This window comes from Lacerta agilis, chromosome 8 (assembly GCF_009819535.1).
Source record: "Lacerta agilis isolate rLacAgi1 chromosome 8, rLacAgi1.pri, whole genome shotgun sequence".
Taxonomy (NCBI): domain Eukaryota; kingdom Metazoa; phylum Chordata; class Lepidosauria; order Squamata; family Lacertidae; genus Lacerta; species Lacerta agilis.
This window is the reverse complement of record NC_046319.1, coordinates 19,712,188-19,726,313: the sequence shown is the minus strand read 5'-3', so window position 1 is coordinate 19,726,313 and position 14,126 is coordinate 19,712,188. Positions and strand designations below refer to the sequence as shown.

Below are 14,126 nucleotides of genomic sequence, written 5' to 3'. Positions count from 1 at the left end.
TGGCGAAAGTGGATAGAGAAAGGTTTTCCTCCCCCTCTCTCATAGCACTAGAACTTGTGGGCATCCAATGAAGCTGAGTGTTGAAAGTTTCAGGACGGATAAAAGAAAATATTCCGTACGGTGCGCAGTTAAAAGCAAAATGGATGGCTTTAAATGAGGGTTAGACAAATTCATGGAGGCTGTTGATAGCTTTTATATGCCTGTTGTCTTTGTCCATGGAGTTTTCTTGGCAAGGATACTGGAGTGGCTTGCAAGTTCCTGCTCCAGGTGGATCACGTTTAGTCTAAACTCTCGGCTATGACCTGTCCGTCTTGGGTGGCCCTGCACGGCATAGCTCATAGCTTCTCTGAGTTATTCAAGCCCCTTCGCCATGACAAGGCAGTAATCCATGGGGTCCATCCGGTCCATGGGGTCACAAAGAGTCGGACACGACTAAACGACTGAACAACAACAATATTGATAGCTACTAGCCATGATGGCTGAGGCAGTTATGCTTCTGAATCCCAGTTGCTGGAAACCACAGGAGGAGAGAGGGCTCTTGTGCTCGGGTCCAGCTTTTGGGCTTCCCATTGGGTTGGTCAATGTGAGAACAGGATGCTGGACTGGATGGGCCATTGGCCTAGTCCAGCCATGTTCTTAGATTCTTACATTCTGAAGATTTGTAGCTCAAAATTAAAACTAAAAATAAATAAATGCCTCCTTTAATTTTTAAGATGTGGACGAGTGCTCTTCAAATAATGGCGGATGTGAACACCTCTGCCAGAACCTGGTGGGGTCTTTCCATTGCAGCTGTCAGATTGGCTACAAGCTCGATGAAGACCGAAGGAGCTGTCTCTGTAAGTGACTTCTTCATCTTTCCGCCAGTTTCATTCTTCTTCTTCTTCTTCTTCTTCTTCTTCTTCTTCTTCTTCTTCTTCTTCTTCCTCTCATCATCATCATCATCATCATCATCAACACTGGAGGCATTTTATTTCTTTAGATTGAGAGCCCAACCAATCCAAAAGGCTTGGTGCACATGGTGCAGGAAATATCAAAACAAAACATAACAAAAGCTCCTTGGAGCAAATCAACAAAGAAATTAAAAGCCAACACAACACAGTGGCTCTTCATTATACCTACTTATTTTTTGTTTCTTTATTACATTTTATTTTCATCCTACCTTCCTCTAAGAAACTCAAGGTGGTGTACCCAGTTCTGCCCCCTTCTCATTTAGTTCCCAATTTTATCCTCCACGGCGGAGATGATAGGAGCTGAACCGAGAACATTCTGCATCTACACGGGAACCCCTTTCAACCTAAAGGCAACATTCCCTTCTAGGCAACTTTCTGGGGGCCGTGTTCCCAAAGTGAGCCAGGGCCAGAGGCAAAAGTGGGTGGAGCGCTGAATGCCAATTTTACCTTCAGATGGCAGGATAGTTCCTATGTGTTGTACTCCCCCAAACTCTGTCCTCATCCAGGCATTATCCGAAGGGCCAAATAAAGAGGTCCTGCACCCTCATCTAAAGCACATGCTCAATGTTTGGCCACCCTTCTCAAGCTATACCTAAAAATGTAATGCGTGAAGAAGGGTCCACATACAGAAGGTGTGTGTCATTTTGGGAAAGGGCATTTAGATTCTTTACAACATAAAACAGTGTAGACCATTGTACACTGCTCAGCTCCCATATTGAGTTTATTTCTTTTGGTGAATGATCAGACCATTTTTCTGGGTCCTTGGCATTCCTTAAATGCCCTTGGCGTGGTTTGCTTTTTCTCCGCAGTGCTCGATGAACCAGTGGAGGCCTTGGATGGCCGGCGTCCCATCTTCCGTCCGCTCCCCCACGTGGCGGTCCTGCGAGATGAGCTCACCCAGCTATTTGATGAAGATTACCTTGAGGAGGAGGAGGAGGAGGCGGAAGCAAGAGGAGAGCACACGCTGTCTGAGAAATTCAGTAAGCACACGTGGGACCCACAGCAAAACATTGCACTGTATCCTCCTTCCAAAAATTAGTGCTCCTGTTCAGGGTTGCGGCCGGCCAGCTAGGCTTGCCCTTTTCCCAGGTATTCCATTCCATTATTCATTTCTCTGGTTTTCTATTCCTCCATCATAACACATACCAGCAACAATCACTATTCCACTGAACATACATACTTTTTGTTTCTGTTGGGCGACAAATGTGTATGTCCTGCAAGTTTACCTACTCAGATTTCATTCTATAGGGTCTACAGCTTGCAGACTCCCAAATTTATTACTGAACACTTCCTTTTCTTGTGATTATCCTGCAGGAGAACCATAAAAAATCATGCAGTTAGACACTGAAATATATTTTATTTATTCTGAACATATTGCACTCCAGTACTGGGAGACGTGAATTCAGTCTTTGTGATTTCCAACACAAAATGACCTGATTTGCTAAACTGTGGTTTGGAACTTAGCTATCCACACCAGCTTCTGTGCATTGCTGAATCTTACGATGCAGCTGTTTAAATGAATCAAACGATCCATTTACATCATTATTCCGGACAACAGCATTGGTCCATCTAGCTCGGTGTTGTTTACACGGACTGGCAGTGGTTCTTCAGGGTTGCAGACGGGACTTTCTCCCAGTCCTACCTGGAGGTCCCAGGGATTGAACCTGGGACCTTCAGCATGCTAAGCACTGAGCTAGGAGCCTCCCCCAGTTAGCCCTCATAAAAGTATTACGCTACTGTTGCCTCTTGGTTCAAGGTTGAGCTCTGTAACAGTTTACCTTTCTTGCAGTCTGCTTGGACGACACCTTCGGCCACGACTGCAGCCTGACGTGTGACGATTGCCAAAATGGAGGGGTGTGCAATGAGGACCGGACAGGCTGCAACTGTCCTGCTGGCTGGAGTGGGATCCTCTGCAACCAAAGTGAGTTGGGAAGGCGATACCCCGGCAAACGATGGGGCCGCCTTTTATGACCTGTCAAAGTGTTTCCTTCCTAGAGGCCATTAAATGTGAAGAGCGTTGGGGCAGCGGTGAGCCAGCTGGCTTGGAATAGCACCAAAGGCCTGCATTTTATCATGTTTAGCTTGGACTAGAACTACCCGGCAAAAGCGCTCAGTAAAGTTGTGTGGAGGCCATTGCCACTATCTGCCCCTTGAGATCCCAGTCTGCAGTCCAGGCATTTTTTGTGTGCCTTGGATCAGACAGCAGCTGTAAACCTATCGGCGGCGAATTAGAAGCATTGCTGGCTTTTGAAAGGCTAATGAACTCTTTATGACACCAACGGGAACCTTTGGGGATTCTGTCTCCCAACACAGTGTCTGGCCACTCTGGAAAAACAGAGACCACCACTTCCCACTGCCGCCACCACCCTCAAGGGACCAATTGAGTCTATAGGCAGAATTGAGTCATGCCTGCACCTTCCCTGCCCAGTCACCTGCCACCAAATGAACTGATGCCTATCTTAGAAGAAGGTCTTCTTTTTATGTTTGGCTTTCGCAAGAAAGACAAAGGCCCGTCCCGCAGTTAACCACATGCCTACAGGAAGTTGGCAAGCAGGACCTGAATGCGGCAGCACTCTTGCCACTTGCGATTCCCAGCAACTGGGAGGCATACATTCCTCTGACGGTGGAGGGAAAGCATAGGGCTTTTATATGCCCCCCCTATCTGATTTTAGGACCCAGACTGGTGCTTTGGAGCAGCTCCATTGCGACCCAGGATGAATCCCTGCACTGCAGGGGGTTGGGCCAGATGACCCTTTGTGTCCCCTTGCAACCCTGCAAGTCCATGGGTCTATACAGTCAGGAAGGGAGGTGATTCTCCTTTGTCCCTCCTTTTAAGAGCCCTGGATCTTTCTTCTACCATCTGTGATTGGATTAAAGACTTCCTGAGAGATCGCACACAAATAGTGAGGATTGGGCCTGTAACATCTTCCTCTCTGAAGCTCTCTGAAGCTCAGCACTGGCACCCCACAGGGATGCGTACTGAGTCCCTCTTTCTACCGGTCCACAATAGAAAGTGTCCTTTCATGCTGTATTACAGTGTGGTACGCTGGTTTGACAGTCATGGACAGAAAGTCCCTACAGAGGGTGGTGAATACAGCACATGATATCATGGGCTGTCTCCTGAGATCACTAGATGACATCGCAGGAGACCACTGCCTCAGGAGAGCGAGGAAAATTCTCAGGGATGACTCACACCTGGCCAGCACCTCTTTAATCTCCTACCTTTGGGCAGGAGATATAGAAGTATAGTCAGCCACACCAACAGGTTAAAGAATAGTGGTGCAATTGATTTCCGACAAGAACACAAAGTGCGAACAAGACTGAGTGCATGTGTGGGGAGGGGAGGGGAGCTCGTTTAATTTCACTGCACACAGGTGGTGTAGTGACAATAAAGGTTTATTTATTTTATTTATTTATCATTCCGGGCGGACTTGATCCCATCAGAGGGATCCAGGGGTGCCTCATTCGGCTTTGGCTAAATCATGGGTTGGACCCAAATCAATCTGATTCAGTGTGGGATCCAGCATTTGATTGAAGCATATCCCTGAAATATAGCCATTGTGGCTGGTAGCCAGCAACAGACTTATCTTTCATGGATCTATCTAATTCTCTTTTAAAGTCCTCCGCAGTTTCCACTGGCCCGGCCCATCTGTTTCTAGCATCTCATGGGTCGTCTCTTCCTATCTCCCTCTCACAGCCTGCCCAGAAGGTACCTTTGGAAGGAACTGCAGCTCTACCTGCCTCTGCCAAAACGGAGGTACCTGCAACCCGGTGACAGGAGCCTGCCGCTGCCCGCCTGGAGTCAGCGGGGAACTGTGTGAGGACGGTAAGGCTCAGACCTCTTTTCTGCTCTCCTGCTATGAGTTGGGAAAAGGGTTCCACTTAAGGTCACATTTGCACTGTACATTTATTATTATTATTATTATTATTATTATTATTATTATTATTATTATTATTATTACTACTACTACTACTACTACTACTACTACAGCCGTACCTTGGAGCCCGAACGCCTTGCGAGTCGAATGTTTTGGCTCCCAAACGCTGCAAACCCGGAAGTGAGTGTTCCGGTTTGCAAGCGTTATTTGGAACCCGAATGTCCAGCGCGGCTTACACAGCTTCCGATTGGCTGCAGGAGCTTCCTGCAGCCAATCGGAAGCTGCACCTTGGTTTCTGAACATTTTAGAAGTCAAATAGACTTCCAGAATGGATTCTGTTCGACTTCCGAGTTACCACTATATTATTATCATTTATTGAATTTATATACCTCCCTATACCTGGAGTTCTCAGGGCAGTTCACAAAATAAAATCAAGATATAGAACCACAAAATTCACAATAAAAACGAAAACAAAAACCCAATAACCCTCCCAAGTGCTGGGATAGCCCACCCTCCGAATTATGGGAGCTGTAATTGGATAAAGGTGCTGAGAGTTTTTTAAAGACCTGATTTCGGTACTCTATCTGCTGGTATGATTTGTGAAGGCTTCTGAGAGTTGTTACATGTCCTCACAGAGCTACAATTCCCAGAGTTTCCTTTGAAAAGGGATTGATGGTTAAATCGCTCTGGAAACCATAGCTCTGGGAAGGAAATAGGGGGTCTCCTAACAACTCTCAGCACCCTTAACAAACTACATCCCCATGAATTTTTTGGGGGGGAAGCCCTGACTGTTTAAAGAGTTATCAAAGCTCTTTCAATGCATGATATGAATCTGGCCTCAACCTCCTCTAGCAAGAAAGGTTTGGGATCATACGAAGTGGGACGGATATGTCTGCCAATTGCAGTTTCCCTCTGTTTCTTATTTTCCCCTTGGTCTTAAGTTGAGCTCTCCACATTTCTGCATGAGTTTCTGATATACATTTTTAAAGTCCTCATGAACATTTTAATGCAATTCAATGCAATGCAGTGCATCCCCTCTGGTTCCACTTATGTATCGCCTCCCGTAAAACATCTGAAAATGATTTCATGACAGTAATGAAAATATTACACTATTTCATTTATAAGAAGAATTAAAACAAACAATTAAAAACAGTTTTCACAAGTAGAGAACAAATTCAAATCTAGTCCAGGTACAGACTAGGATGAAGGCCTTTGCTTCAAAAGGCTTGTCGAAAAGGAAGGACTTCAGGAGGCCTCCAGCTGCATTTTTGTCATTCCCTAATGTAATGCATATTTATTTCCATTCATGTATGCAGCTTCAAGCACACTTTCCCTAATAGGCACATTTTGCATCCATGTTTTGTTTGGGGAACTGAATTGAAAAATTCAGAAAAGTCTGAATTTTTGAAGGCTAGTTCAGTTACGCTTTGCGTATCGTTTCAGAAAATGTGAACTAGGAGTTAGCATATAGAGTCCTTCCTTGCTGAGACTACAAAGTATAAAGGCTGAAACTTGGTATAAAGTAAGAATGCTAATGTCTATTAAAGAAAGTGCATTCTTTGTAAGAAAGAGCTCTATAGCCCTAGCTAACTAACTAGGAGGAGAAGGAAGCTGTAAACAGGATGCAACCCAAGACTTATCAGTCTAAACATCAAGGATACAGAGAGAAGTCAGCATAGTGTTAAAGGTACAGAGATTGTCTAGGAATCTGGAGGTCTGCTACTCTATTGGTCTAAACCCCTCTCAGCAAGCTGAGTTGCACCCAAACTTCCAACATTAGGTAGCTTTGCATTAAAACCCAAATCAAATTTCATTCCCATTCCTTGCATGTGGCAGATGCTTTGATGTGCTCATAGTTGCTTTGGGAATTTCTAAAACTGAAAAGCAGTCTATAAATCTTGTAAACAGCAGAATGCTATAGCCATGTTTTGTTGATTAATAAAAATTCAAAACAGGGTGTGACAAACTCCCTAAGTGAAGATGGGAGGTGAGGCAACGTGACTGAAACTAGGGAGGTATAAACTTGGGCCCTTCCTGTATAAATCAGATAAGAATTCAGGGGTTGTCTATACGTGGTGGCCTACACTATTGATCGGCAACAAGGACTCTTAACGTTGGGACTCCTAAGGCAACTTATTCCCAGTTCGGGATATCAATTTAAGCTGAGGCACATTGGAAAAAAAACTGGACTTTATTTAATTAAACACTTAGTGAGAAATGATGCTTAATGGTTTCATTAGTAAAAGCACAATAGGCTACTAATCAGTCGTAAATGCTGTTACAGGTTTAAATGAAAAATTTACTGATGAGTCTATTCCACAAAACTATTTCTGTTGCTCTGTAGAATAGCTATCTGCCTTACAATGCCAGTAAAACAACTCTAGCTATTTTCTAGGACCTTTTCCTTTACCTCATGAATTTACCAGGTTTATTGTACCAGACAAACTCCTAAGCCCCTTAGCGACTTCCCTAAATTGTCAAAACCAACTTTTCCCATCCTCTCCCCCTCCTGATTTGACGTTTCCCACTGCAGCCATGATTGGTTAAGGGTCATCAGGAGGTTGATTGAATGTTCTGTCCATCCTGTTAAGAGCTGAGAATGCACTATAATATTTTGGGGGCATCCATTATCAGGACGATATCGCGATTACCATCAACTACAGTTCCACATTGTAACTCACATTTCCAGGCCCTTTGTCTCTGATTGTCCCTCATTTTCACACTATGGTTACCTTGCGTTTTCTGCAGTAAACACATCGTCAACAAGCACACATCCTTATGCAGATGTGACCATTCATCAGGGCTCCTAGATAGGTGTGCATTGATGCTCAAGGATGTACATCTCTCAATCACGCTTTCTTGTGGAATGTGTGGGAATGAAACCTATGCATGATTGTGAGATAAAATATAAATGCTCCCTTCAATGGGGAGAACAGAGGTCAGGAGTCACAGTAACTACAATGTTCCTAAGGCCACCAAAGGCATTTTCATGGCTGAGTAGCAATCGTCACCCAGGTCTCTTCGATCCCGATCCCCCACTCTTGTCACACGATGCCACATACTGTACCTTTTCCCACCCCAGAGGTTATTTAAGAAAAATAATAATTGACGGATGTTTTGTCCAAAGCTAAGAAACAAAAATGAAATCCATTAACATGACCTCACAGAAATAGTTAGGAACACATGGAAGCAATTTGCTAGGAAAGGAAACTCAAGAAGAGCAGGAATGAGTGCAAGAGGCACCTGATACTGCATTCATTTCCCTCACTCCATGCAAGAAAGATGTGCAGCCATTTTTGGCATTGAGGGTAATAAGATAAGACTAAGCAAGAAGGTATAAACAAAATTCAAAATTGGTCTGATGTCCCAGAGGGTCCTCTGACATCAACAGCAAATGGAAAGGACTTGGCTTGAGATGCCTTTGGTGACTGGGACACTTCAGGCATCAAGGATTTAATCCAGCCTTTCTTAGCCTTGGATTCCCCAGATGTTCTTGAACTACGTATCCCATCATCCCTGAGCACTGGCCAGATGGGAGTTGTATTCCAACCACATCTGGGGACCCAAGTTTGAGAAAGAGGGTAGCCTACACCAGCCTATCATTCCGCTTTGACCATCTTCATTTGCTTGTTTGTTTCCAGGCTGCCCCAAAGGATTTTTCGGGAAGCATTGCAGGAAGAAATGCAACTGTGCCAACAGAGGGCGCTGCCACCGAATCTACGGGGCCTGCCTGTGTGACCCAGGCCTTTATGGGCGATATTGTCATTTAGGTAATCAGCTGGGCAACTTGTTCACCTGGGGACATTGAGGGGGCTCTTGGGGTCCACCCCAATAAGTGTATTTCCCCTCCCCCAGTCCATTTACTTTTTTTTTCTTGATTCTCTCCCCCCTGCCCCCCACTACCATTCCACGTTAGCTTGTCCAAAGTGGGCCTACGGCACAGGCTGCTCAGAGGAATGCCGGTGCACACAAGCAAACAGCCAGGAGTGCGACAAAAAGGACGGCACTTGCGTGTGCAAACCCGGCTACTCCGGTGACAGATGCCAGAAAAGTGAGTTGCTCTTGTGCAGTTGGTGTCAGGTACTCAGGTTCTTGTAGGGGACATAGGAAGCTGCCTTCTGCTGAGTCAGAATATTGGTGCAACGAGCTCAGTGTTGTCCACACTGACCGGCAGCCGCTCTCCTGGGTTTCAGACAAGGCATCTGTCCGACCTCAACTTGTGGAGATTAAACCTGGGACCATCTGCAGGCTCTGCACCACTCTGCTATGACCCTTCCACTGTAGATGTTGCCGTACTACAACACCCATTATCCATGGCAGCATAGCCAATGGTCATGGATGATGGGCATTGTAGTCCATCCACATCTAGAGGCCCAGGGATGAAGGATACTGACTGTCTATTCTGACCGGTGTTGGATCTGTATTTTTCTTTCAGTGCAGCCCCCCTAACCTGGGGGGTCCCCCAACATTGCACTCCAGCACCCATCAGCCCCAGCCTGCATGCCCACAGGTGCTGTCCAACAGGATCCAAGGTTGGGGAGGACTATTTCAGTGGACCATCTTGTGGATTAAACCCCGGGACCAAGGATGTTGTTGCCCACCTGTCAGCTGCCGCCTCTCTCCTCACTGTCCAGCCTTGCATTAAATGCTTGGTGTTGATTATCTCCCTTCTCAGAATGTGATCCAGGCTATTACGGCGCCAGGTGCAGAAGCAAGTGCGATTGCCCCTCTGGTTCGCCCTGTGACCATGTCAGCGGAGAGTGTCAGAAGCAGTGCGCAGCGGGCTACCACGGAGAGAACTGCAGCCAGGGTAAGGTCTGCTTTGGGGTGTACATAGGAAGAGCCTGCTGGATCAGGCCAATGGCCCATCTCATCCAGCACCCAGTTCTCACGGTGGCCTGTGGTGGACCAGCAAGCGGGATTCGAGCATGAGAGAGCTCTCCTCTTGTGTTTCCCAGAAGCGTTGCTGCCTCCAGAAGTGGAGCAAGGTGCAGACATTCTGTCTAGCAGCCATTGCTGGCCCTCCCTACCAGGAATTTGCCTAATCCTATTTTAAGCTGTCCAACCTTGGTGCCATCGTTGCCTGCAGGCGGGCGACAGCTTTGTTGCACAGGTGGGGAACCTGAAGCCCAGATGCGGCCCCCCAGAGCTTTCTCCTTGGCCATTGGCACTCTCCCCAAGCCACAGCCCTTCTTTGCATCCTCCTTGTGTGTGTTTCTGCCTGGCTGGAGGGTGGGTCGTATGGGCTGTGTGAGTGTGTTCGGAAACCGGCCTGCTGTACACGGATTAAATTTACATTCATTCCTATGTCTACCGCCATGAAAAAGCTCCCTGGACCTTTTTTGCGGGGGTGTCTCTGGTTATACACTCTCAGAGAGCTCACCTACCTTTCCAGAGTTTAAATAAAACGAGAGCACTGCGATTCCTGCATTTCAGGGGGTTGGACTCGATGACCCTAGGGGATCGCTTGCAACTGTACAAATCTATGATTAATTAATCAAGCTGATTTATTTAAAGTATTTGCATTTTATGGAATAAATAGTGTGTGTTCTTTTAATTGGGCAACACCAATATCTGAGTGTTCATTTCCTTTCCTTCTCCTTTTGGATCCTAGCCTATGCCTGATCAAAGGTTTGAGTTTTTGTTTTGCAGAGAATATGTCTTAGTCCCCCAGGAAGAATCTCACTTTTCAGTCGCAGAGAAAGCAGGAATCCTTGCTAAGATCTGTCTGGATTACAAGTGCTATGTTGCAGCAATCTGGGCTGATTGGGGTGGGGGGGGGGTAGGCAGTGGTATATGATGATGGACTGGGCGGCTTGAAAAGCAACACAAGCTCATTGGGGGAGATTTCAAGCCCCCAAGGAAGAAGGGACAGGAAATAACGTAAATTTTTAAAATGGCAATATTGAGCTCCGGACTTCGATACAAAATCTGGAAGCTATTAAAAGGGAAGAGGAACATCTGTCACCTATTAGCTTAGAGGAAAGAATGCACAAAAGTGATGCTGTTGTTGCTTTAGATCCTTAATCATTGTGTGTGTGTGTGTGTGTGTGTGGTGTGTCTGTCCCCACCAATCCCTGCCCCCCGATGAACTTTTTTGATTGTGTGTTTGCGGCTCAGGGCTTGCATCTGTGCAAGACCTGCCCCAGCATAAACGAGCACCTCGCCTTTGCACACCCACCAGGCTGCTTCTGTAGTCTAGATCATTTTATTTATTCATTGGTTATTTGAAATGTTTTGGGCTGCATCCAACCAAGGCCTACTCAAGGAGGGATCCGCTGGGTGGGATTTGGCATAAGGCAATAGTTCTGTCTGCACAAACCTTTCTGCTTGCCTGACAGAACAGTGTCCCCTCTCGTCCCCCTCCCCCATGCACTGTTCTGCAGTGGGTGGCCCCCCAAGGCAGATTTGGGAAGGAGAGAAGGGTAAAGTCCTGTTGTGCTAGCACAACAACTTAATTGAATTTGGCCCAGTGATATTAATGGGCCTAAGTTAGCCTGATTCCTGTGTTGCCGGGGGATTGGATCTGTCTATAATTCTGTGATTAATTTCACTGGGTCTGCTCTGAGGAGGAATAGTACTGGATACAACCCAATTTATTTATTTACGCTACCATGTGCTATTTGTTTTAGGTTACTTTTTATGATTGTGACATGTGCACTATTGACACATGTCTTAATCCAGTTTTTAGCTTCCTTGGAGGCTTTTAAGCAGAGTTTGGATGGCCACTCACAATGTATGATCTAGTCGAGATTCCTACATTGCAGAGGGTTGGGTTCCCTTCCAACTCTACCATTCTATGAGTCTAATAATTTTTTTGAATGTTGGTGTTGAGTTTTTATTACAATAAAGTGGTATATAAATCCAGGGAAATAAATAAACTAAAGAATAGTTGCTAATAGCAGGAGCAACCAGGTCTCTCTTCGTCCAAATGCCTGCTGAAGAAGGTGTATCTTAAATAGCCACCTAAAATTATTAAGATATGGGCCGGGTGTGCCTCTGCAGAGAAGCAGTTCCATGTACAAGGAGCCACCACTAAAAAGGCCCTTTTGCTGGAAGGGGGGCATTTTGCTTCTTCTTTTTGCTGTCACTGTCCACAAACAACCACATTCGTGTTTAGTCAGATTGACCATGGTGAACCCATGTCCTTTTGCTTCTGGGTGTCCACAACATAACCAGAAAATGCCACATGGCCACTTTAACCGATTGGATTAAACGTTGTCGAGGACAGTGAAGGCAAAGATGAGAACTGGATGGAAAACAAATCTGGGCAGGTAATCTTGGCGTCAGGAGTTTCAGGGAAAAATACCATTCCTAGGGACACGTGTGTTGTCTTAATCGCTGCATGTCCTCCTTTGCTTTTCAGAATGTCCAGAAGGCAAGTTTGGCATGAACTGTTTACAGACCTGTTCCTGCAGTGGTTCGCAGTGTAGCCGCTTCACTGGGCAGTGCCACTGTGTGGCCGGGAAGACTGGTGTGGATTGCAGCCACGGTGAGTAAGGGAAGTCCCATGTCTCCACCTCTGAACACTTGAATGCTCCCTGTGTCACAGGAAGGAAGAGCTGGAACTTCTCGCAGCTTGAAGATGTAGGGAAAGGTCGTGCCCGTTGATTCCACGCAGTGCCATGTGACATTTTAATTTAACTAATTCAACTTAGTTATGGGCAGAGTAGACCCACAGAGGTTAATGCAACTGAGGTTTATGGAGCCAGTGTGGCGTAATGTTTAGTCTGTCAAACTAGGACCTGGGAGAGACTAGGGCCATGAAGCTCACCTTGCCTCTCAGCCTAGCCTACCTCACAAGGTTATTGTGAGGATTAAATGAGGAGAACCACATATGCTGCAGTGAGCTCCTTGGAGAAGAAGGTGGGATGTACAGTAAACGCAATAAATGAGTAAGTTAATCGTGCCCCTTAACTTCGGTGGGTCTACTCAGAGTAGGACTAAGCTTTGAGTTTCCCCTGACCTTGCTATGCTGTTGGTGGATGGACACATTCAGGATTATAGGTGGTATTCAGGGCTACTCCTATTCAGAGTAGACCCACTGAAGTTAATGGGCACAATTAACTCATTCATTCATTGTGTTTGCATCCCACCTTTTTCTCCAAGGAGCTCACAAATGGCCTTGCACACCCTCACACGCACTATCACTCAACCATGTCCTTATGGCAACAACATCACTCCAGCCACTCTATTCTTCCTTCAGCGAAACCCTGACAATGTGTGATTGTGTGGCTCGCTTTCTCCTCCTGCCTGCTGCTAGGTTAGGAAAGATCCACCCAAATGGCTCTGGTGTCCCCACGTGTGCCACAGGTGCTCAGGACTGCCTCGTGGGGAAGCCGCTGTGGGTGCAGGTGAGCCTAGCGCTGCCTAGAGAAACTAGAGTCCATTGCCAATCCGGGACTTCAACATTCATTCTCTCTCTCTCTCTCTCTCTCTTGATGCAGATTGCCCTGAAGGCCACTGGGGTAGAGGCTGCCAGGCGCTCTGCCCAGAGTGCAAGAATGGTGCCCGGTGTGATCCTGCCACTGGCGTTTGCTTGTGCCTTCCTGGATATACAGGCAGCCATTGTCAAGACGGTAAGCAGCTCTTGTCTTTAGCAGGGTTAGAAGTGAAGGCAAGGACACCTACTCTGCATGCCAAAAGTCCCAAGGTCAACCCCTGACATCTCCAGGTTGGGCCGGGAGAGATTCTTGGCCTAGAACCCAACAGAGATGCCGCTAATAAGTATAGACATAAAATCATAGAACTGTAGAGCTGGAAGGGATCCCCAAGGGTCTTCCAGTCCAACCCCTTGCAATGCCGTAATCTCAATTGAAACATCCATGACAGATGGCCATCCAACCTCTGTTTAAATACCTGCAGTGAAGATAGAAGTGGAAGTTCATAGCAGCTCAGGACCGCAGTACCTCAAGGACTGCTTCTTCCCATATGAACCTACCCAGTCCCTGAGATCATCTTCTGAGGCCCTCCGTCATGTGCCTCCTCCTTGAGAAGTCCAGAGGGTGGCAACATGAGAATGGGCCTTCTCTGCAGTGGCTCCTCATCTATGGAATGCTCTCCCCAGGGAAGTTCGCCTGGCACCTTCATTATACACCTTTAGGTGCCAGGCAAAAACGTTCTTTTTTAACCAGGCCTTTGGTGGATCTTATTGACATCCAACACCCTTTGAGAATGTGACTTTTTTGGAGGGGGGGTTATTGGGTTATTGCTTTTGGTTTGATTGTATATGTTGTGGTCCTGTTGTGAACCGCCCTGAGGGCAGTGTATAAGTTGAAATAATAATAATAATAATAAT

The 14,126-nt window shown here is 46.3% G+C and overlaps 1 protein-coding gene across 4 annotated transcripts in view; it reads left to right on the top strand.

Annotated features, from left to right (window-relative positions):
• The window catches only part of MEGF6 (multiple EGF like domains 6), a 202,356-nt gene that overhangs the window by 158,640 nt on the left and 29,590 nt on the right, over positions 1-14,126 (top strand). For all 4 annotated transcript variants that reach the window (XM_033156424.1, XM_033156426.1, XM_033156423.1 and 1 more), the window contains 9 exons: positions 714-836; positions 1,760-1,930; positions 2,740-2,871; positions 4,648-4,776; positions 8,470-8,598; positions 8,745-8,879; positions 9,504-9,638; positions 12,195-12,320; positions 13,276-13,407. In XM_033156424.1, coding sequence (XP_033012315.1) covers positions 714-836; positions 1,760-1,930; positions 2,740-2,871; positions 4,648-4,776; positions 8,470-8,598; positions 8,745-8,879; positions 9,504-9,638; positions 12,195-12,320; positions 13,276-13,407 — 1,212 coding nt within the window. The remainder of the gene's footprint in view (positions 1-713; positions 837-1,759; positions 1,931-2,739; positions 2,872-4,647; positions 4,777-8,469; positions 8,599-8,744; positions 8,880-9,503; positions 9,639-12,194; positions 12,321-13,275; positions 13,408-14,126) is intronic.